Here is a 25,120-nt window from a genome sequence, read left to right as displayed (position 1 = left end):
CTGTGGTAATATCGATGATGCAATCCACAAATCAATCATTAATCGAGGACAGAGGACGGGCTGGTGCTGAAGCAGAGATGCCCTCTGCTCCGTGTCTTCATCCTCCTCTGCAGAGATTGCGTGTCTTGGCTGCTGCAGAGAGATCCGTCAAGTCATGACGATTTAAAGGCGAGAACCGGATATGAGGTGATTATCGCTTCCCTTCAAAATAAAAGGCTAATCTATCACTTCTCAAATCAAGCATGTGGATGTGGAAGGTCCCCACAATAACAAATGCAAGTACTTTAAAAATGTAGTTAGAGTTTGTACAAAACATTGAAATCAAATCAACTGAAAAGTAATTACTAACCAATTACTTCATTACTGCAGTCTATTAAATACAACTACAAGGTGTTTGTACCTTTACTCGAGAATATAAATATTCTGCTACTTAACAATTGAACTGATTGACAATTAAGAGGGATTTTATACTTTTTACTCCACCACATGTATTAAAAAACGTAAGTAATATATTTCACATTAAAATTATGATAATACAAATTGTATTAATATTGTAGATCAAGATCAAATGTTTTTGGGCTGTTTTAAAGATATTTTATACATCTTATATATTAATACTGCACACATTTAATCATCAATTATTATGATATCATAATATATTATACATTATTCTTTCTGCACAATGAATATTTTTACTTTTCCTATTTTAAGTGCATTGCTTAAACTAATACTTGCTTCTTGAGAATAATTTTGTACTTTTACATGTAACAGAGTATTTCTACATTGCGGCACTGGTACTCAAGGCTGGATTATTTTAATTCCCTTTTATCAGGCCGCCCCAATAAGTCTGTAAAGACTCTCCAGGATGCTGCTGCACGTGTACTGACAAGAACTCATATTAGAGACCATATTTCTCCCATATTAGCCTCTATACACTGACCTAAGACCTAATAGCACCCTTTTACCTCCAGACACTGTGCTCTCGGGGTGCAGGGTTACTTGTGGTTCCCAGAGTCTCCAAAAGTAGAACAGGAGGCAGATCCTTCAGCCATAAAGCTCCTCTCCTGTGGGACCATCCTCCAATGTCAGTTCGGGAGGCAGACGCCCTCTCTATGTTCAAGACTAGACTTAAAACTTTCCTTTTGGATAAAGCCTATATCTAGGGTCTGCACAGGCTCTTAGCTATGCTGCCATAGGTTTAGACTGCAGTGAGCTTCTCTCTCTCTCTATCTGTACATAATCACATCTCATTAATACATGTTGTTATTATACTTTTAGTTCATTTATGCTTTCTCTCTCTCGCTCTCTCTCATATATATATAAATATACATATATACACATATATGTATACATATATACATACACACACATATACGTATATATATACATATATGCACATATATGTGTATATATACACATACATACACATATATACACACATATATGTATATACACAGAGATGTGAGTATGTATATATGTGTATATGTATATATGTGTATATATATGTATATATATATAAAGATATCATAGTTAGAAAGTCACTTTTGCTTACGAACCATCACCGTATCGCAGCTCTTACTTTGAAACTCTCGCCGGAAGCTGTGCGGTGTCGTGGTCGCCAGCTTGCCGCTCGGTGCTGCGGGCTGCTGGGTCGCAGAGAGGACTCGCTGCTCCGGTTCGTACTTCTCCAAATGCTCCCGGACACCGACAGCGGCCTCGGACCGGACGGACGGACGGACAGCGGCGGCACCGCGACGCACGGGACTCGGCGGGAACATGGCGGCGGGAACAACAACATGCTCGGTGCCGTAGTGACGATAAACCCAACGGAAGGACGAGGCTGGCGGGCTCGTACCGGAGGAGCATCACTTCACTCAGGTCAGCGGTACCACCGCGACACCTCAGATAACACGCAGATTAGATCGAGATGGAGATAAACAGTCTGCTAATCAATCCGTGTATCAATCTATCCATCGATCGATCGATCTCAGCGTTCTCATCATGATCTTAATGATCCGCTGGTGACTTGACGCGGTTGTGCTGATGGCCTGCCTACACACACGTCTAGTGTCACATTAACGTGCTCACCGCTGCTGTAATCCACCAGTTATTACCTGTACAGAGACACACAGCTGTTAAATACGGTGAAACACGTTTATTGATTATTTATCTAAACATCACCTCTTCATCCTCGGTTTCACTGCTCCTCTTCCTCCCTCCTGGTCACTTCAGTCCACATCATCTTCATCGTCCCACAACAGGAAATAACAAAAACAAACCTGATGCAAAAAATAAAACAAGAGGAAGACATCAGATGTGTTGGTACTGCTCAGACAATTCATTTAAAAAAAAAAGTACATGTGAGGAAATAAAGAAGCTGCAGCATTAAGTGAACAGACTAATTAAGACAGTTAATTAAAGATGGGATTCATATATTAATGAACCTGTTGCACCAATTTTTCATTACACTCCCTCAGATCTGTAACGGTGGTACGACACAGTTGTCACATCAAGAGTTGCAGAAAACAGCAGATCATACGTTTAATTTATGGACGATGAAGGTCAACAGTGATAAAACTAAAAGGGACGATCGATATATGTCAGATCGTTAAATCGTCTGATGGTGACATTAGAGCCGATAAGTGGAGCACATCTGAAGACTAACTGCTTTTATTGGCTTAACAAGAGCAGCATGTAGAGATGTTCAATCAATTAATTGCTGATAAGAGTAAAGTCGATTAAAGATGAATTGACCGACAGTGACAGTTGGGCTCAAATACATAAAAAGTATCTTATTACTATCTATTGATTGTTTGGTTTGTGGTTTCACGGTTACTCAGAGTCCAAAGTGAAACCGTCACCATGTTTGTTTAGTCCAACCGACAGACCGTCCTCAACGTTATGACAAATTAGGGTCGTCACGACATCGAGATATTCATGAGTATCGATATTGTGTTCAGATGATAATGTCGTCTGAATGATCCAACGGAGATGTTCGGCCTTGTGCATCTTTTGTTTATGAGTTCCTCCGGCCGCCTTTTCACTGGTAATTGAGTGTAATATTTACTTCTGTACATGTTTGAAAACGTTATGTTACAGACTCAAAAACACAAAACACGCAGTAAACAAAAGTAAAGATAGATTTGATTGATCGCATTTTTTTTTTACTGTGATCAAGAATCCGTTTGGCCACAAAAATTCTGATATTGTGACACATGATTACAATTAGATGCAAATCATTAGAATAATTTAAAAGGAAAAAGCAGCAAATCTTCACTTTTGTGAAGTGTTTTTACATGAACAATCAAAATAGCTTCCAATTAATTTTTAGATAATCAGATAATTGCAGTGAAGATGTAGAGAGGTAGAAGTAAAGAGTGACATGAAGAGAAAAGATCGACAATCTGATCTAACGAGTGTCTGGTAAAATTTGAGCGTTCACTAGCTATTTTTTCGCTTGTGTACAAAAACGCTGAATTCGGCACCCTGTGTTGAGTCTTTGATTAAATGCAATGTAGCAAAAACAGAAGAAAAAGTGGTGTATCATCGCTGCAAACAGGAGCAGAGGTCCAACATTTTTTCCTGTTGGCAGCACAAATATGTGCCCTGTGTATAACAGTGTGTATATTTATCTCTGCGTCCACAGAGGCGATGAGGGGGACCCTGAAGGCAGCAGCCCGTTTCTAAGCAACAACTTCAGCAACACAGCGTGCGGTACCACACACATCATGGGCTACAAGGTAACACCACCGCTGCTCACCACCCCGAACATCAGCAGAAACTCAGATCACAGTGCTCAGTCTCAAAGCCTCCACTCGTGTCCTGTGTGTAAAACAACAATCATCTGTCAGTATTTGAGAAACCTCGAGTGGTTCGAGGCCTCAGAGACGTGTGTTCAGATGACTCACAGCTTCAACAGTAGTAACAGTAACTGCAGGTGTCATGATTCATCCACTGCACTGATGCAGGTGTAAAAATACGATCGAGTGTGAGATGAAATCACTGACGTATTTGTAAACAGCCTCTACGAGCTGCCAACATGTCTCGCAGCTTCAATCAGCTGGAGACGGACGTGTGTTTCTGTTCACAGACGTGAGTCTCTGCAGCATAAAAGACTCAATTTGATTAAAAATGCAATTCTATAAATCTTCACAAATTGAATATGAGGAGGAAATAAACAAAATAGAAACTAACTAGAAAATAATGACTGAACAGTGGATCTCATGAAAGGATTTGATATTATTAATCTCGACGGATTACTGAATAAATAAGAAACGTGGAGTTAAAGAGCGAACACACTCCTGGTTAATTAGCAAATAAATAACTTTAACTCAGTTATTGAAGTGTTACTTTTCAGGGTGTAAATCAACAGTTTCATCAAGATAAAATATTATGTTGATTTTTTAGACAGCGATGTGATATCTGCCGATATCATGAAGTATGTCATGATACCAAAATGTAATTAAATTCACGGCTCCACGTGAATATGAGACGATATCATCCGACCCGCCAAACTTCCGGTTTAGCGTCCGGCTAACTTGACTAGAGATAAAATTATTTTATCTTGTGGCTCCTCAAAACTTTCTCCATTTAGTCGGACAGAATGGATAAAATTATGAAAGTCAAACGAATCATTTCGAAAGGTTGTGACGCTTCCTTCATAATGTTAGTTGGATGTTTTTGGGCCCCAGCGCATCAGTAACGATGTAATAACACAGTTTGGCCACAGTGAAAATTGGTTTCAAAGCCTGAAGCTCTTCCTGAAGTCTTGGCTCGGACAGACAAGGTGACACATACATACCAGGGGAACTTCAAAATAAAGGCTCATCATAAAAATGATGACAAGGATTAATGTTTTCACTTTGCATTGATCACATCGGATCATTGATCATTTAATCGATGGTTGGTTACACCCGTAGTTACTTGTGGAGTCCCCCAAGGCTCCGTGTTTGGCCCGTTACTGGTTACATTAAAATGTGTCGTATTTGTGTTTGAAACAACTTTTGGATGCAGTGGAAAAGGAAAAATAAATCCTGATCCTCCCTTATGGTTCCACATTTAAACACACAATAAGGAGGTTTTAACTGTTTATGAAACGGTCTAACAGTCTTTAATACGAGAGACCAGAACTAGAGTCCGTTAGCGAGACGATCAGCTCTTTCTGTTCAGTTATTAAAGTTATTCTTCATGCCAGTCGCCGGGTCTTATTCAGTTCAGTACTTTATTGCCATGACAACACAGCTCAGTACGGCTCTTAAAAACAGACCAGACAAGAGAACAGAAACATAAACATATAAAATACATTAGGACCAACAGTTATACATTCAGACATAAGTAATATGATGAATCCTAAAGTGCTGCTTGCTTTGTGCAGCTGCCTTCCTACGTTTAAAGTGCTCGTTCTGCTGCTTTAAGTGCTCGTACGTCAGAGTCCAAGTGACGGACAGTCTCAGGATATGTGCTGTTCCTGAGGCCAGACATCCTTCACTTAAACCACTTGAATCTCCATCCTGAGGGAAGGAGCTGGAGGGGGAGGAGGAGGACGAGGCGGTCGGTGATCACTCCTCATGTGTTTGATACGTTTGGCATAACTGGAGCAAACAGAGGGACGATCACAGCTGATGATCTCAGACAGCCCGCTCTATCTGTCCTCTTACTAGGCCGGTTGTGTTGCCACGTCATCCTGAGACTGTGAAGGCGAGAGCGCTCTGAAGCGTCGCCTCCGCAGTCACACCTAACTTTTTAAGTTGCTGCAGAGAGTGACGCCTCTGGTGGGCCTGATTAGTGATATGTCAACACAGCAGGTAGCGCGGTGGCTGAATAACTTAGTAGCTGAATAGTTTAAAAGTGCTGCTGATAACATGGCGACCTCCCCCAGGTCCCCTGAGGCTCTCCCCTGATTCATACCTCCTGCACTGATTCATGCTGCATTCACACAGAAAGAAGGAAGTTAAGAAAAACTTACCGTTATTCCAACTTTGCATTTCTCTAAGATGGTTTCTGCTGATCCTCTCCCTGCAGTCTCACCAGATAACTGCCCTAAATATCTATTTTAATTGTGCCGCACACTTTTTTTTTCATGAATAATTAAAAAATGAATTCCAACAAACTGCGTACCACTGCTTCTTAATTAGCTGAATAGAGTCTGTTAAAGTTTAGATTTTATTTTATTCAGGTGAGCTGCAGTAGATGGTGGATTCGCAGCCATTTTGTTCCAGTTATACTGATATTGGTACAAAAAAATACTTAAACGACTTATTTTTGGAAAGCTTTTATTTTAATCTTTGTTTTTGTTTTTACATGTTCAAAATAAAAATATAAATCAATCAAACAATAACTCCAAATCTGAATTGAAGGTCTCAACTCATCATATACTGAAGCTTTGTGATGGCGACCGACCCGACCTACAGAGTCAGTGTTTGACTTTGGGAATGAGACTCAAGTATCAACTTTCTTACAAACTGGACCTTTAAAACCACGAGGCTGATGTGAGCAGGATTTTGATCAGCACCTGTTTTATTATTATCCGATGTTAACCGACATGTTTCAGTTTTCAGCACGTGGCTCCAGGAAGCAGCTGTTTTGGTCGCAGGTCCACCTGAAAATCTCTCACGTGCGACTAAACATGTTTATTTATTTAATTTAGCAGCTCTGACGCAGGTTTAGGGGGCTGGGGATTTTGTGTCGGTCCGCATGGTTTTCATAATATGCCAATAATATTTGAGGTTTATTTTTCTGTAGCAGTCGAGCACTTTAAACATCAGATCTTTGTTACTTTATTTTTTCGACAATTACAATTTCTTCTTGCGTGTGCCGTGATTTAAATTAAGGAAACCATTTATCTGCACCTGTTCCTCCTATAGACATTTTTTTACAGAAATTTAAATAAATGTTATATTTGATGGACCAATAACACATTTTAATTTTAATTTTTTGAGGAATTTACTTTGTGAAAATAGGAGTTATGACCAGGCTGATTGTTATCTCAGAGTTTCTAATAACAAAATTACAAAAATAACAGGAAAGAAACAAAATGTTTTGTACTTCATGTGATGATAATTGGCTGGAGGAAGAGTGTGAAAACAAAAGCATTGTTGATAACAGAAAGAAGTTCTTCTTAATTCATCCATCTATGATTAAACTAATATTGTTATTGCAGACTGATAAAGTGAAGTGGGCCAAGCTTTGAGTAATGTTCTCCCTCTGTTTATATAACTTTCTTTTACCTTTGTCCGCCATACCACCACGTGGTCTAGAGTAAAATTAAAAACCTGAATCTGAATCTAAACAGATGCACCGTGAAAAGGTTTGCAACCAGTATCAAACGTGTTTTGTTTTGTTGTGTTTGGTACGTAAACGCGAGGGCGGATTGTCCACTGGTTGATCGATCGCGGATGGTGTCGTTCTCTCGGCTGGATAAGAAAAATAAAAGTATAAAATGCTGAAATGAGGCACCCAAGTAAAGTGTATGTGTGGGAAACACCGTTACATTTACGTTATATTAAACATCAAAGCAGAGAATTATTTTACCATCTCGATTGGTCGGTACATGTCGCACCTGACTGATTCTCATCTTTTAATGTTTCCGTCTCTGTTTCTGTTCAGTCATAATTGATGTTTTCCTGCCGTGAAGACAGAACGGGTCATTCAGCCGTGCAGCTGGGTTTTCGTTCTGTGATGCCGCCGAGGCATAAATGTCACGCTGCACCGACAGCAACCAACCAATCAACCTCCCCGTGGTTTGATTCAGAGCTTTGCTGCTGCTGACACGTACATAACTCCCTCTCACTCCGCCAGGCCAGATTAAAACACACACACACACACACACACACATTGCAGCAACACACACACTCCTACCTTTTAATCTTGCGTAGTTTATGGCTCCATAAGTCCATGCATAACACACAAACACCTCTGGCTGCCTCTGTGTGTGTGTGTGTGTGTGTGTGTGTGTGAAGGCTGGGGATTTAGGGCGACATCTTTAAGCAGATATCTGGTGACACCACCATCTGTCTGAGTCTCTGAAGCTCTGCAGTGCTGCAGTGATGCAGCCGCTTCTTTCATTCATTCATTCATTCATTCATTCAGCAGTTGTAATTCTGTTCGGTCCAGTTCAGCTCGAATTCCCACCTTTAACGTGCTGATATTGGACTGATGCCCGAAGCATCTGCAAAACTATTTATTTTTATATAACGATGTATTCACAGAGTGCAGCTTATGCACACCTGAAGGTCGACAGGTGCGTAGGAGAAGACCGAAGGCCGACGAAACCAGGAAAAAGAGTCCCGCACAAAGTCCACTTCACTTGCAAAGTTTAATGACAAAGTTTCGGTACCTGATAGTAACGATGTATGAAATCGCTTCACAGTCAGTTTCGGTTCATTGTTCATCTGTTCGACCACAGCTTCACTGTTTTGGTTCACTGTCGGCGCTCTCATATAGTTTGTTTGTTTGTTTGTTTTGCAGAGAAAAGGTTGTTTGTTCAGTTCAGGATATGGATTTCAAAGAAGGTGACGGCAGCAGTTTTTGAGTGACAATAAATAAAGTTCAGTAAAAGTGAAATATCCAGGATGGTTGGCGACAGCCCCGCTGAATCAGACATAAATAAAAATGTGCGTTGATGTTCATCAAACTGGACGCAGACAGCTCCTTCCTGTCAGTGAAGCCGAGTGGAAGCAGCTGTTTCCCCCAAAAGCCTCTTTATGTTCTCCCAGAGGTCAGCCATTGAAATCTCTCTGTGTCTTTAGTCACTTCCGTTTTTTCAGCTGAGAGTACAGATGGTTCTTTCAGAGCTCGAACCGGACTCGGGACATTTCATTCCATCTGAGGAAGCCACTGAAGTCTCATCAGAATTTTTTCTATAATTGAATGAATGTTTTCCGATTTTCTAAAAAGTAAATTTTCCTGCGACTCAGACGATCGCAGGGTTCCCATGCGTCCTGGAAAATGAGAGAAAAAGCAAAACTGAAAATGTCCTGGAAAAGCCCTTGAAAATCATCTCAAGAGAAGAGTAGGAACCCGTGTTATCGGTTTCAGCCTCTTCATTTTGACGTTTGGAGCTTTTTTAATCAGGTAAAGACTTTTGGATATCTTGAGCTGACATTCATTTGGTAGCTTCTGATGAGCACTTCAAATATTTTCTTTTAGCATCGTTCAGAAACATTTCATCAACAATTACTTACCATCTGAAAAAACAATCAGCTGATAATTGATTAGCAGTTTCTCAATTTAAGCCATGTTAGCAGCGGGGCGTCTCAGTAACTAATGGATGGATCAGACACTCATGGTTCCCAGAGGATGAACTGTAATAACTATGTCGATCCTTTACTCTGGCGCCACCATCAAGTCAACATTTAGATTAATCCAATACTTTTGTTTTCTGACCAAATACCTGCAGAATTAATTTCCATCTGCCACATCTCAAATGTTAGCATGCTAACAAGCTAAACTAAGAGTCTTCACTCTGAAAATAATTGTTACTTACAGCCTTATTTTCATCTATTTAAAGCCCCAAATCTAAACCTATTAGAGCTCGACTGATACTCAATTTTTGAGCGAGCAAAAATCTCTGGTATTGATAATTCGGCCAGTATTCACACATTTTTTTTGCAATTATCCCTGAAATGTGTTTATCACACATTTGTGACACAGATTTCTGATGGAGGCAGGATATCCTACAGTTTAACGATAAACTGTATTGTTCAATATCGGTCGATAATATCACCCAACAAATGCATCGGTCAGGTTGTAAAACTCATCAACAGGAATGAGAAAACACAACATACACTTAAACTCTTCCTTAAAATAAATAACATGAATGTTTATTTGTTGTAAGTGTTTATGATGCTAAGAGTTACTATCTGCTGATATATTCCCATCTGATGCTCCTGGATGTCGTCCTCACAAACCAGAACGTGTCGTGTTATCGTCACCACTGTGGCTCCACATAGAAAAACAAGTTATTCAGACAGGCAGCAGTGTGTCGGACAGTGCAGAGTGGAGCTGACTGCTGCATATTCAGCCTCTGGCTGTGTGCAAACCAGCTGCTGTATGTATAGAATTAACTCAGCAGGAACATTGATTTTATAAGTACCCTGCACTCGTATGCAGCACAGCAGGCCGCCATCTTTGCGTTTGTTTCCATAGGGCCGGTACATACAATAGATTGAATTGATTCCTGTTTCCCTCTGGTCCATTTGGCCACGTTGTGAAGCAGCATATAGAGCACATGTGGGATTTATACTGAGTCAAGGGTTGAATATTGTTTACATTGAATCAAATCCTGCTTCAGATTTGCCATCCATTTTGTGTGGCTTTTTCAGATCAAGGTCACGGTGGCATTAGGCGAAGCAAAGTGGCTCAGCTGTCGTTCTCCCCAGCTACTTCCTGTGCGAAAGTGTTTATGGTAAATCTCTCTGAGGCAGACCCAGAACAGGCCCGCTGTCCTTTTCCAGTTGATTATGCCTCCACTGGGATGCATCTCCTCGGAGAATCGTCACCTTATGGTGCAGTGGGTCGTGTCCCTTGTGTGCCATAAACATAATGAAAACAAACAGTGGGGCCTGCAGATGCAGCGGTCGGTATCCTTCAAATTTCACTGCCTTGTTGTTCATTTTAATGCCTCCACACTGCTGAAATCACGGCAGGAGGCATCATGTTTTCAGGTTGTCTGTCCTTCCCATTCTTGTGACACAATATCTCAAGAATGCTTTGAGGAAATTTCTTCAAATTTGGCAGAAACATCCACTAAGATTCAAGGATGAAGTGATTAGATTCAGATGTTGAAAAGTCAAAAGTTATTGCCTCTGACAGAAATATATTCGTCAGCATCGTAAAAGGAAGTGCGGTTTTTAGATTAGGAGCAGCAGACTTTGAGACGATCAGTGCCCACGGCATTATTCAGCCATCCAATCTGACCAGCCAGTCAGCTCCAGGGGTGAGAGGAAGAGAGTCGGGATAAGAGTCAAGCTAATCCAGAGTGGTTTGAGCTCCTGACTAATGTTCAATCAGAGGAAAATTAAATGGACAAATGGGACTCGGCTTGCCAAGCGACAGAGGCTGTTGTGCCCACATCTTTACAGAGACCTGTCTCCGCCACAACATCCTGAAACATCTTTACAGAGACCTGTCTCCGCCACAACATCCTGAAACATCTTTACAGAGACCTGTCTCTACCACAACATCCTGAAACGTCTTTACAGAGACCTGTCTCTACCACAACATCCTGCAACGTCTTTACAGAGACCTGTCTCCACCACAACATCCTGAAACGTCTTTACAGAGACCTGTCTCCACCACAACATCCTGCAACGTCTTTACAGGGATCTATCTCCACCACAACATCCTGAAACATCTTTACAGGGACCTGTCTCCACCACAACATCCTGAAACATCTTTACAGGGACCTGTCTCCACCTCAACATCCTGAAACATCTTTACAGAGATCTGTCTCCACCACAACATCCTGAAACGTCTTTACAGAGACCTGTCTCCACCACAACATCCTGCAACGTCTTTACAGAGACCTGTCTCCACCACAACATCCTGAAACATTTTTACAGAGACCTGTCTCCACCACAACATCCTGAAACATCTTTACAGAGACCTGTCTCCACCACAACATCCTGAAACATCTTTACAGAGACCTGTCTCCACCACAACATCCTGAAACATCTTTACAGAGACCTGTCTCCACCACAACATCCTGAAACATCCTTACAGAGACCTGTCTCCACCACAACATCCTGAAACATCTTTACAGAGATCTGTCTCCACCACAACATCCTGCAACATCCTTACAGAAATAGAAGGTCAACGCTAAGAAGTGCACTACAGAATTGTTTTTCTTTATGTATACTTGTTTATAAATGATTGTATACTTTGAACCTTGAATATTTGGATAAAATGTGAAAATAAAGAAAATGATTTCAATGTTATTAATGTCCTCTCTGTGATTTCTCTTGACTTAGATGTGCTGCTTCAGCTTATTTGAGGCATCAAAAACTGCATTCTTCTACCTGCTGCAGGAAACGCTGAGTCATGTTAGACCACCTTTCTCCCTGCAGGGATTTATTTTGGCTCAGTGATTACGTTTCACTGTGTCACTACTGTTTTTGTGCGGCTGAGCCTCACTCTTCAGCTCTAAATCTGTGGATTATTCGCGAGGCCTATAGATGATGGGGGGCTGGTATGTCTGTTTTTTCAGCGCAGGGAATCTCAAATCACCACGTTAACTTGTATTATTACTCTCTGTCTAACTTTTACTTGCGGGGATAATCGTGCTCCAGGTTTTGATATGGGAGCTTTTGCTTTTTTTGTTTATATTTGGCACCATTAAAAGTATGCCGACTTATCTTAAAACGATTCCTTTTTGCAGTGCACCCATGAATATACGGACAACTATCATTGGATTATCTTTATACTGAAGAAAACTCAAAAACGTGTAACTTCTCAGGCAAGTTCTGCAGTAATACGGACTGTCTTTTTTTTGCTATGACTTGTAAGTGGATTTAAGGACATTTATTCACAGTATGTCCTATGAAAATGTGATTTGGCCGAGTGTTGTGAGGAGCAGGTCAGAGGAGGAAGTAGGAGGAGCGTGGACTGATCCGAGCCTTTCATGCAGAGGGTTGAGCTCAGGTGTGAGCTCTTTCACCACCTGCAGCACAACCCTCTCTAATGGCAGCATTTTTTTGTCAGAGAAATGTGAGTTATCAGCTCTTTGTACTTTCACGTTGCAGCCAGTTATTTGATCCATATGTATTAAGATTACTGTATGGTGCTAATACATACCTGAAGTTGATCCTCCTGGTGTTTCATCGTGCCTGATCGCACATTCACAGTGCTTTTTTTTAATTTACCTGGAAACTGGTCCGTCAAGAAGTATTTAACACGGAGTAATGAGTATTTAACAGAGGAGCTTGATAGAGTGACTGATTGTTAAGTTGCGTTTAGAAACATGTGCAGCTTCCCAGCTCGAAAGAGGTCAATGCATCGAACCAAAGTTTAAAAACTGGATTCCACTCAATGACCAACCGGTTCCTTCTTCCTTCTTTTATTTTGGCAGATTTGACAGTTCAGCTTGTTTCACATGTGCATTATGAGCTATTAGTTTTTTAGGCATTAGTCTTCAGCTGTAAGTCCACGAGCCATTAAGTGACAATGAATAAAAAAGATAAATGTACAACTTAACTGCAACTAACTGGCAACAGAATGTACATTTATCTACAAACACTGCAACTCTGAAACATCAGTGTTTTGTTTCACTTCATTTACATTTCCTGAAATGCAAATTGCAACATTGAGCTTAACATCACACATCAAATGAACTTCTTTTAGCATATTTAGAGTAATTTTTAAAGTAAACAGCCCCATATAACATGCTGCATTAAACATGAGTGATTAACTCCTGTCAACAGTTTCCATCCTCCGTTATTTCACCACGTTTCTGACTAAAGTGAAGCAGAATGAGCCAAGCGTGACAAGCATCAGCTCTGCAACCGCATTTCTGATTAACAGATTATAAAATAGACAACCGTTCATACACAGACTTAAAGGGGCACTACGTAGTTTTGGAGAAGAAATTCAAACTCAGAATCTTAATATTTACAATATTAATGAGGTAATAATACAAACTCAGAAATATGTATTTTTTCTAAAAGTGAATAAACAAGCTGTTTATATGTGGCAGGGTCCGCCACATATAAACAAAGTAAAACAGTATAATATTGTGTTATTCTTTAAGGCCAGTTTGTTTATTCAGTCATGAAAATAAAGTTTGTTTAGGCAGAAAAAAATCAGTCTTTCTCTTCTGATTTTTAAATTTCTTTCCAAAAACTGTCGAGTTGCTCGTAAATGCTGCCGACCTCTGTGGCTAAAGCTAACGCTAACCCAAACTGGCAGTAGCAAACTTCAGCAGTTAACTGTCTTTCAGTTTGTGTTAAGCTCGGTCTTATCGGCTGCCACTCGCCTTTTGTCGATGAATCAGTCCAGCACAGCTTTCCTGTAGATCTCCACAGGCCGTTAAATCAGCAGCCAAAACTACAGCAACTTGTTCTGCAGCATCTTCGACTTTAATGTCCCACATGATGTTTTCCCTCAAAACAAACTTTACATTTTCAGATCCACTTCTGGCAGCGCTCGAAGCGATAAAACAAAACCACCAGTGTTATTTTTTAATCTTGTTTTTGTTTGCTTGCTATTGAATATTTCATTGATTTCCTCTTTCTCCTTCTCCTTCACGTGAAAGGATATCGATGCTCTTTGTTTTGAAACACTCCCCATCATCTGGGAGCTTTTGATTTGTTTACATTAGCCGGATTAACTTAAAACCTTTCCTGTTTGCAGTGAAGCCACTGATATACAGACAGGGATCACTGGATTCCTTTGATACTGAAGAAAACTTAAAAACGTGTAAATTCTCAGGCAAGTTCTGCAGTAATGACGTCTTTTTTGCTACTAAAGAAGCTGATTATTTGCTATTTAATATCGTATTGAGCTCCTCCTCTTCCTCTTCCTCTACATCATCATCCACCATCATTATTCCCCCAGTTGTGCTGAAACCACATCGACCATCATCTCATTTACTTCCATTAAATATGACTGATGGTCAGGTTGAATGCTGCAGCAGCACTGTGTGCTACACACTGACCACTAACTCTTGTAATGGACGTCCTCCATTTCTCTTCCTCTCTCTCTCTTTTATTCATTATCTTCAGGCCTCACTCGTCCCGATTTCCCTCCTCTTTTTCCATCTGGCCTCCCCTCCGATGAATCAAGCTTTCCTCCTCCTCTTCGCTCTTTCTCCCTGATTTCACCCACCGCCCGGGGCAGCGATGGCGCGCTCCCTCGTCCTTATTCTTTGTTGTTTCCCTCACTTACAGTATCAGAAGCAGTGATTCAGTGAAGAAACCTGCTTATTTCACGTTCATCTTGTGTTAGAATGAAACAGCCGTCGTTACAGTTTTGTTCAAATTACAAATATTTTTTCCACTCACACTCACCCACACTTTCAAAATGCAATTTCTTACATATTACTAGTTACCGTCATTATAAAGTAATATGTTACAACATTACTGTCTGCGTGTGTCCACAGTGTTGCTGCTGCAGCGGCTCTTGCCTGTCCTGTCTGTTCACATCAAGTTCGACTTTTACAATCAATAAATATGATGACCTGATTTTTCTTTACCCCCGTTGAAAGAGCGACAAAGCAGGAGGGAGACAGAAATCATCTGCTGTATCTGTTCATGTCTGTGACATATTCTACACATGTAAACATTAAAACTGTAGTGAACGCTGGTCTGACTGAAGTGTAAAACTGTAAACCACGTCTGTACAGGGCTGAGTGATCTGACCTCACAATACCTGAACCTTTCACAAGATATTAACACGGTGAGATTTTGGATCGATCAGTAATAATCAGTAATGTGGATATAATGACTACGTGGGTTGAACCAGTGGTCTGTACTGTACTGTGACAGTCTGGTCCGTTACTGTCATGACAACAACGTTCTCTCCTAAGTTGTTTCATCAGCTGTTTCCCTCCTGATTTAATTTGTTTCTTACGTTTATAGAAGTTTGTCTGAACTCTTCTCGATGATAATGTGAATATGACCGTGTGTCCTGCAGTATTCTGGGGCGGCGATGGACAGAGTCAGCCTGTTGTGGCGTCTGAGGCGTCGGGCTCGTCGTGGAGCGCTCTGCATGGCCTTCTTCTGCATCTCCATGGCGCTGCTCTACGCCCTCTGCGCTGAAAACAGCGTGCCCGTCACAGACGCCATCTTCGGGGTCCGGGCACGAACCCGAGCTCAGCCTCGTGCACACTCTGTCATCAAGGTCTGTCGCTGTTTTTCACTGTTGTGTTGGTTCTCTGGCTAAATCATGTTGGTCATGTCTGAGATGCTTGATAAATTTGGGCCATAGATGTTTGACGTCGTCGTCTCTGGCTCCCTCAGGTGCTGCGAGGTGGAGCCAAGCCCATGTACATCGACCCTCAGAAGCTCCCAGGCGTCGTCCCAGGTGACCCTCACCGTCCAATCCCTGTCCTCTCCTCTCCAAACCACACCCACGAAGTCGCGGACTCGACGCCGAAGAAGAAGACGAGGGGGCAGGAGCCCCCCGGGTTTTTCTCCCGGCTGCTGCCGCGCCCCTTCACTCGTGCGCTGGAGACCCTGTTCGGAGGCCGGCGGAGGGGGGAGCTGAGTGGCCGAGGGGAGGCCGAGTTCTTCGGGCCTCACGGGCTCCTGGGAGAGGTGTGGGATGACGAGATGTCCAGTAACATGCTGGGAAGCCGACTGAGGAAGGTGGTGCAGAATTATCAGGTGAAAAATGGAGAAAGAAACTAAATATTGAACTTTGCTGAATTCTGAGATTATTTTCCCAACAAATTGTTTCTTTTTCATCCGTCAGTCGATGAATAAATACGGAGTCGAGTTCAGCGGCCCTGGCGGCGTCTCCAGCCGGCCCAAGCTGAGCGGTCGCGAGCTTCTCTGCCAAATGAAGGGCAAGGTCGAGGTCACGACTTTGACCCCCGACCTCCAGCCCTTCTCGTCACTGCCCTGGGCCGCACAGCTGCCCCCGAACCAGCTGACCTCTGACCTTGGGCCTTACAAGAGCTGTGCTGTGGTGTCGTCTGCGGGGTCGCTCCGCTACTCTGGACTGGGCAAAGAGATAGGTGAGATGTTTTAATGGTAAATCAAGGTTTTCTTTACGTGGAAACAGAGGAGTCCATTTTGTCTCCTGAGTTTAAATCTCGCTCCATGTTTCAAGTGTGTTTGTTGTCATCAAGGTTTGGTTCATTTCACCGACACCGACATGAAAAAACTTGAGGAACAAAGTCAAAGTTAGCCTGGAGCTCACGGATACAAACTTTAATTAAACGTCATGTGCGTCTTAATCAGTGAAACATTTGTCCTCTGATGTCCTTGAATCTGGACAGTCGTCTTGCTTCGGTTGTTGTTTGTTATTCTGTAATTTTAGTTTTGTATCCAACAAGGATCACAATTTCTGTTTCATTTGTCTTCCACATGAACCTGCTCAGTGGGTGCCAGTAAGTTATTTCCTATATTTCAACCCGAGAAGAAGAATGTGTTTCCTTTTTTTTTGTTGCCGTCTGAAGGCTGGAAGCTCGAGGCCAAAAGCAGACAGCCAAGAAGAGGAAGAAGATTTTTATCCCTTTTCAGGGGAATTCAATTGTTTCACTCTGTCGTGTTTTTACACAGAAACACAAGCCTGACACACAAACATGACCTACACACGCGTTACTGTATGTAATGGTGTCAGAGCGACGGGGCTGCCCTGTAATCAGGCACCCCGGGCAGTTAGGGGGTTCGATGCTTTGCTCAAGGGCTGATGTATTATATAATTATGCTCATATTATGTAAAATAATCTAGAATTGCAGATGGTACATATTTAAAGAGCATCGAGCAAGTGGCCCTGCTCCAGATCCTCACATTTAATCTGCACAGCTCAGTTGTTGTGCTCGTTGTTCACACGGGCTGCAGAGCTGCATATTTTTTTTAAAGTACTTATCCGCGTTCTCCATCTTATCTGCGTTCCTGTGCTTGAAGTTGAACTACGCGCTCTCAACCAGGAACAGATTTAGTAAATGTGTAGGTGTTGGAGTTGAGAAGAGCTCGAGCCTCTGCTGCTGTTTACTCGGTCGTTTAGGAAACACTGTTTTTATTTTGGTTCGGTTCCTCATGTGCCAGGACGCTCCACCAGCGACCGACATCAACATCTGCTGTTGATCTCAGTGAGCAGGGAGGAGACGTCGCAGTGCACAAAACATCAGAATGAAGAGAAGGAGATCAGTCCGTGATATGAGGCTCAAAGTGACCTTTTCTTTTTTATTTTTAACAGGACACTAAACTATGTTCAACCTGTTGTTTTCAGTTCTTCTTCAGGAGTTTTGAAATCTGAAGTGACATTGATCAGAAACATCTGTGCGTCTCACATCACTGTGCTGTTTCCACTTGTGTGTTCCTGTTTTTAATAAGCAGGCTATTTACAGAAACAGAAAATCTGTTGCATCAGTGACTCAGAAAGTTTTCACTTCTTCTCAAACTGTTTTTTGTAACTTAATCACAGACGCTCACGATGCCGTGCTGCGCTTCAACGCAGCGCCCACCACCGGCTACGAGAAGGACGTCGGGTCGAAAACCACGATACGCCTCATCAACTCACAGGTGAACAAAACCAACCCAGCGCTCGTCATCGAAACCTCAAACAAGCTGGTTTGACTCCCGAAACATGGAAAAATACAAATCATGTAAAATAACGGCTTCAGCAGCACCACCTGGACTGGACGATAACACCCTGATTCAGGTGTGGTCCAGGAAAAAACGTAGTCCGACAGCTTCTGTGGCTTCAATCAAACTGAGAGTGAATAAGTTTCAAACATAATGAACAGCTGATTTATTTATGGAATAATTTATAAACAATACTAAAATAAATCAGACGAGACATTAGTTTGAGATTTTGATGAGAATTAAAAAAAATGTCCATGTTAAGAAGGTTAAACATGAAGACATCCAAATCTCCTCCCTCCGGACTTCAGCTGTACGTCTGTGACACGTTCACTGTCATCGCGTCAAGTCTGCGAGTGGCAAACATACCGCTGATAGACAACACGAAAGACCACAAAATAAAATAAATTTTAACGTCTATAACCGTTACTTCTACATATTTCTGTATTATGATGTGGTTAAATTTTATTTCTGGCCAAGACATGTTTCAATAAAGTTATTGTTTTACAGATTAATAATAAGTTCTACAATGTCACACTTGTATCGCAATGAATTGTGGATAATTAACTTATTTAAGTCCGGTGAAGTTATAAATTGTGGATAAATTGTGACTCTGGACCGCCCTCCAGACTCGTGGACTTCCCGTACAAGTCCGCCAGTCTGCAAGTGCAGTGAAGTCCGGACATTCGGATGCAGGCCAAGTCTCCAGCAGCCCCGAGACCACAAACTGATTTGAAAAGAAGTTATTTACACCCTCAGGGCACCCACTCTGCTTTCAGCTCAGCAGCTACAGTGATGACTTCATCTTTTAAGACATCATAAAAAACATCTTTTCATATCAATTTGTGATCTCAAGGCTTCTTTGAGACTTGAATCACACCAGACGAGCTGTGTGGAGACGTTTGATGTTTTCTTTTCTGGTTGTATTTTCTGTTATTAAAACAAGTCTTCATCTCCTTCAGTTGTTTAGCAGAATGCTGCAGCGCTGTGTTTTACTGTGAAGCTCCAGAGATGCTGGAGGGAGGAGATGATGACTGTTATCATTTAAGTTATAGTTGTACATCTGGTGTTTTCGTTCTTAGCAACACGTCTGGACGGATGCCGATAGTTGCTATAGTAACTATTTCCTGATGATTAAGCTTTCAGCTATTTTTATCCTCGTGTATGCACAAGATTTAAGAAACATAACATAATAACATCCACATGAGGACGAATTATGGAAGAAACATCTCAGTTTTTATATTTCTCAAACTGTATTTTGGACACTTCTGGTTTTATATTATTTATTTCTGCTCCAGTCTGACTCGTAGCTGCCAACCAGCTTTCCAACGGTTTGACCCGACTCTGCTGTGAAGAATGCAGAAAGACTCAGCAGACTGACGCTGCATGAACACTGACTTTTCTATTTCTCCTCCGTGGCAGCGAACACAATAAACGGCCTTTCAGTAACTATCATGCTGCAACCTGAGCTCATCCAGACACTTTACGGCCGATTAAATTAACTTTACCCACCATAAGAGCGCTTTTTTTCTGTGGCTGCGGTGACGCGCTGGTGCTTCACTCTCACTCTGACTCAGATTCACTGAGGTTCAGCCGGTCACACATAGTTACAGAGCAACAAAACCACCCACTTTGCCTCATCGTGGAGACTAACATTCAGATTCATTCAGGCTATGATAGGCTCAGCTTTGACTTGCAAAACAGCCGGGTTTTACCCGAGAGTTTCAGTTTGGGTGGTTGGAAATAATCGATAAAAGAAGGATATTTCTGAGCTCTGACAGTTCAAAGTTTCCGACTACAAACTTGACACGTTTAATCTCATAATCAAGTGCTGATGTTTCCCGCTGATGGAGCAGAGATAATGTGTCACTTTGCATTCAGTATCCATGAAAATGTTTCGACCGAATTATTAGTTTTTTTAAGTGAGCTGGTTTGCTGCTCAGTGAGCTTTAAAACATCTCCAGAAGCTTCTTATTTTATTTTGTCTGGGTTTATTACAGATTCTGTCTTAAAATTAATTTATGTAATGAGATGCTCGTCAGCGTCACTGTAGAAGTGATGTATCTGTGTTTTTATTAATATCTGCTTGTCTTGCAGGTGATGGCGTCTGATGACCATCGTTTCCTGTCCAGTTCTCTGTACAGCTCAGGTGCTCTGGTGGCCTGGGACCCCGCCCCCTTCTCTGCTGACCTCACTCAGGTAACGATTACATCATCATGCACTCACAGAAGACACTTTTCTGCTCTGAAGAAAACCTAAAAATGTGAAGATTCTCAGGCTCCTCCATAAACGGAAATTATGAACTTTTATTTGCGACGGACACTGGAGATAATAATATCCTGTGAAAGAAGAAGCCATGCTGAATCTAAAAATATGTGTGTCATGTCTGTGTTTTTAGATTTGACTGAGTCATTTTGATTTTTGTCTTCACCTCACACGATAGCCTCTAATTACCTTTGGTTCTGAGGGAAGGAGATTATTATTAACTGTCAGTTGTGTGAAACCCACAGTATGTCACAAAGTTTTTAACAGAAGTCGTAATATTACTGTGTCCCACCTGCAGTGGTTCAACAGGACGGACTACCCCATCTTCACCCAGTACCAGAGATACAGGAGGGTTCATCCCATGCAGCCCTTCTACATCCTGCACCCTCGCTTTGAGTGGCAGGTCTGGCAGCGGATACAAGACAACATGGCTGAGCCGATCCAGAAGAACCCGCCCTCCTCTGGCCTGCTCGGTATGTCAAACATTACGTCCGTCACCACTTCCTGTTTATAACCTCACATCCAGTGAGCTGCAACCACTTTGCTGAATTACTGAGAAGAACACAGAAAAAAACAGAAGTACAGAAATCAGTTAAGTGAAAGTGTGAATAAGGATAAAATAAGGATCTCCTGATGAAGCTTTGTTGGCCTCGATTCTGGACTTCTTTAATAATGTATATACGCCGACACTGAGTCTGATCTGATACTTTTCTTTACTTAAATGTTCATTAAATATGAATATGACACATTAAAATAACGGATGTAGCCTTGTAAATGTGGTAAGTACTGACAGCAGCTGCAGAGAAATACACCAGACAACAGAAGCATTCAGTTTTGTCCAGAAATAAGTAACAGCCTTCAACTAAAGTAAAGAAAGTTCGGTAGGGTTCGGTCAAGAAAGGCGGTAGGGTTCAGTCAAGAAAGGTGGTAGGGTTCTGTCAAGATACGCGGTAGGGTTCGATCAAGAAAGGTGGTAGGGTTCGGGCAAGATACGCGGTAGGGTTCGATCAAGAAAGGCGGTAGGGCTCGGGCAAGAAAGGCGGTAGGGTTTGGGCAAGATACGCGGTAGGGTTCGAGCAAGAAAGGCGGTAGGGTTCGGTCAAGAAAGGCGGTAGGGTTCTGTCAAGATACGCGGTAGGGTTCGAGCAAGAAAGGCGGTAGGGCTCGGGCAAGAAAGGCGGTAGGGTTCAGGCAAGATACGCTGTAGGGTTCGAGCAAGAAAGGCGGTAGGGCTCGGGCAAGAAAGGCGGTAGGGTTTGAGCAAGAAAGGCGGTAGGGCTCGGGCAAGATACGCGGTAGGGTTTGAGCAAGAAAGGCGGTAGGGCTCGGGCAAGAAAGGCGGTAGGGTTCGGGCAAGATACGCGGTAGGGTTCGAGCAAGAAAGGCGGTAGAGTTCGAGCAAGAAAGGCGGTACGGCTCGGTCAAGAAAGGCGGTAGGGTTCGGTCAAGAAAGGCGGTAGGGTTCTGTCAAGATACGCGGTTGGGTTCAGTCAAGAAAGGCGGTAGGGTTCAGTCAAGAAAGGTGGTAGGGTTCTGTCAAAATACGCGGTTGGGTTCAGTCAAGAAAGGCGGGAGGGTTCAATTAAGAAATGTGGTAGGGTTCGATCAAGAAAGGCGGTAGGGTTCGAGCAAGAAAGGCGGCAGGGTTCAAGCAAGAAAGGTTTGTCCTGAAGAAAGTTCTTCAGGATCAGTCTGGAACGTCTCAACTGAACATTGTGTCCAATTACATAAAAGGTTTTAAAGCGTCTTCTCCGCTTCCTGTCCAGGCACCGTCCTGATGATGTCACTGTGCGAGGTGGTGCATGTCTATGAGTTCCTGCCGTCGCGCAGGAAGACGGAGCTCTGCCATTACTACCAGCGTTTCTTTGACGCCGCCTGCACGCTGGGCGCCTACCACCCTCTGCTGTACGAGAAGAACCTGGTGAAGCGGATGAACCAGGGCTCCAATCGAGACATCTACACCCACGGACGGGTCACGCTGCCTGGGTTCAGCGCAATGAACTGCACCCAGGCTGCCGGAGGTTCATCCAACCACTGACTGGGAAACATACAGAACCAGTGAAGCACATAAACACACACACACACACACACACACACACACACACACACACACACACACACAGACATGATGTGAAGCTGATCCCTGCATGAAGACACAGAGCGCTGAGGACAGACGTATGAACACGTCGTCCTCACTGCCGAACCAACAGGAACGTATATGAATATTACATGTTGATATTATGGGCTGTCAACACTGGAGCGCGCACACACACACACACACACACACACACACACACTGATAGATGTGCCTGCTGTTCACACACATACACACACTTAGGAGGACGTTAAAGGACCACACCGCTGGTTTTGAAGGTTTAGCCAGTTAAAATCCTAAATACTGAAATTATTTTTCAAAGCGTACAATCAGATTTTTAGACTGATTTTTCATCTTCCAAACAAAAAAATGACTTCCAGCACACAGTCGACAATCTGTCCTCACGATATAATGAAATAGTTCAAATTAAAAGTTGATTTTAGTCTTCGAATTCAGAGACTTGAAACTTGATTGAGAAAAGCTCATCCATCACAGTGAATGAGTAGTTTCACTTCATTAAATCCTCATTTAAATCTGGTGTTTCGGACGAATAAAGGCTTTGAAAGAAATATCAGAATCGGCCCAAAATGAACATTTCTGCCAATATGACAGTTAGATAAGATAACAGTCGGCATAATAATGTGATAATTTCGCTACAGGAGAGACTCGACGCTCTCTGCAGTTACATGGAAACAAATCTGCATACGTTTATATCAGTCGGCCAAAATATAAATCTTTAAAAACGGCTCCAAAATAAATAGTTTCATTTTCAAAAAGAGTTTACTATAACAGCTGGTCGCTGTGGTTTAATGTACCTTGAAAAATATAAATGTTGTTAACTTTGCGGGAATAAAATGTCCGATTTTATTTCCAAAACAGCGCAGCGAGTATCGACACTCCAGAAAAGGAGTATTGAAATCATTTCAGATATTCAGTTTACATTTTATCTGGACTATCTTCAGCAGCTGATTAATCTACATGAGCTCCTTTATAGTTAATACTCTTGATTAATTGTTTATTGGCATTTAAAATGTTCTATCATTGTTCCCAAAAGTTCAAGATGACATCTGCAAACGTCTTGTTTTGTCCACAACACAAAGATATTCAGTTTACTGTCACAGAGGAAAGAAACCAGAAAATATTTGAGACTTTCACTGTGATGCATCTCGAGCAGATTTCAGGTCTGAAAACATAAGACTTCTGCACAATTGGTGGTTTATTTGGCTGAAACATGTAAAAATCAACTGTGTGGTCCTTTAATTCTTAAACTGAGATTTGGCCTCATCAAAAAATAGTCCTCACTATAAATCAACATCACAGAACAGCCCAACACACACACCTGTGCAGAGCGAGCCTTCACCTGTGAGATGTGTAAACTGTAATATACGAGTCATCCCACTGTGAGGCGCTGCTCTCAACCTTCCACACACATCTTTGACTTTTACTTTGAAACCCGATCACCATCCTGAAAGAAGCTGTGGAGATAATTTTTGTTTTTATTCTTCATTTGACGGTGGAGTCGACGAGTCTGGATCAGATTCTGGATCAGTTTTTCACTGCCGATAACTGTTTTTCTGAGGAACAATCTGATTTGAGCTCAGTGTGAAATCAGTCATCTGCATTTCTGAAAAAGACAGAAAAGACAGCTGCTTTGCTTTATTAGTTTTCCTGTGGCTTGGATTTTTATTTTTTGGGAATTTTTACTGCCCTATTTTCAGGGCTTCAACAGCACCTCCTCTTCCTCTTCCTCCTCTTCTTCTTCTTCTTCTTCTTCTTGGAGCAGCAGCAGCAGGACGTCTTGGCTTGAAGTCGGCAGTCTCCACCAAATGTGACTGTTTTTTTGTTCTCGAGAGGAAGTTTACTCACTGTGATCGGTGGTGTGAAGTTTACTTTCCACGCCACACAAAGGAGCCACAGTAAGAGAGCGCCCACGTTAAGCTGGTTTAAAATTTAAAAAGCACACCTGCTTCTTTCTTCTCTCCAAAAGATGGCGTGGGATAAATAGTTTAACTTCCAGGCTGCTGTTAGTTTAGAGGATCTGCAGATCTGAAATAGAAATAATAAAAGTCTTATTAATTTTACAGAAGTCTTAATTGTTGTCTCTTGGCCGTCAGGAGACCTTACACACCTGTAGACTAAAGTTTTCTAGCTTCCCTTTTCTCCCCCCCGCTGCTAGCCTTTATGCTAAGCTAGGACGCTCACACTCTGTCCTGGATCCACAGAGGTGAAACTGACTCTGGAGAGCACAACAGGATTTCACAGAAACGTTGGACTGCTCCTTTAAGGAGAGCTTATGAATGTCTCTACATGACACACACACACCTGCACACACACCTGCACACACACCTGGATCTATTTATTGAAGAAAATACTGCCTGCGGATGAATCCTAACCTCTAACCTTTGCAGTGATCCAAGCATCCAGTTAACAAACATTTTGTATCCGTATCCTGTAACAACCTGTTCCTACATCTGGGCTGCAACTGATGATTATTTTATTAGCGATTCATCGTTA

General features: G+C 42.1%; 1 protein-coding gene across 2 annotated transcripts; it reads left to right on the top strand.

Moving 5' to 3' along the window:
* The first annotated feature begins 1,622 nt into the window (after positions 1-1,622).
* st6gal1 (ST6 beta-galactosamide alpha-2,6-sialyltranferase 1) lies at positions 1,623-24,609 on the top strand. 2 transcript variants are annotated; one of them, XM_084373590.1, is made up of 9 exons: positions 1,623-1,878; positions 3,647-3,740; positions 15,628-15,834; positions 15,954-16,319; positions 16,408-16,672; positions 18,089-18,186; positions 20,344-20,445; positions 20,810-20,984; positions 22,278-24,609. In XM_084373590.1, exons 2-9 carry the CDS (start codon positions 3,729-3,731, stop codon positions 22,547-22,549), a joined length of 1,497 nt encoding a protein of 498 aa, XP_084229716.1. In that variant the 5' UTR covers positions 1,623-1,878; positions 3,647-3,728; the 3' UTR covers positions 22,550-24,609. The 2 variants fall into 2 exon arrangements, with proteins under 2 accessions (XP_084229716.1, XP_084229717.1); XM_084373591.1 differs by lacking the exons at positions 1,623-1,878; positions 3,647-3,740 and adding an exon at positions 8,827-9,072.
* Positions 24,610-25,120: the final 511 nt, after the last annotated feature.

Source organism: Pagrus pagrus, assembly GCF_965226575.1.
Source record: "Pagrus pagrus genome assembly, chromosome: 14".
Lineage (NCBI taxonomy): Eukaryota > Metazoa > Chordata > Actinopteri > Spariformes > Sparidae > Pagrus > Pagrus pagrus.
Note: the sequence above shows the minus strand (reverse complement) of the source record. Positions and strands in the feature narration are given on the sequence as shown.

Bases quoted from the DNA above. Each gene is read 5' to 3' on its own strand.
- st6gal1 (XM_084373590.1), top strand. The intron at 16,673-18,088 runs GTGAGATGTTTT...ACTTAATCACAG, and splicing joins TGGACTGGGCAAAGAGATAG to ACGCTCACGATGCCGTGCTG. The intron at 20,446-20,809 runs GTAACGATTACA...TCCCACCTGCAG, and splicing joins TCTCTGCTGACCTCACTCAG to TGGTTCAACAGGACGGACTA.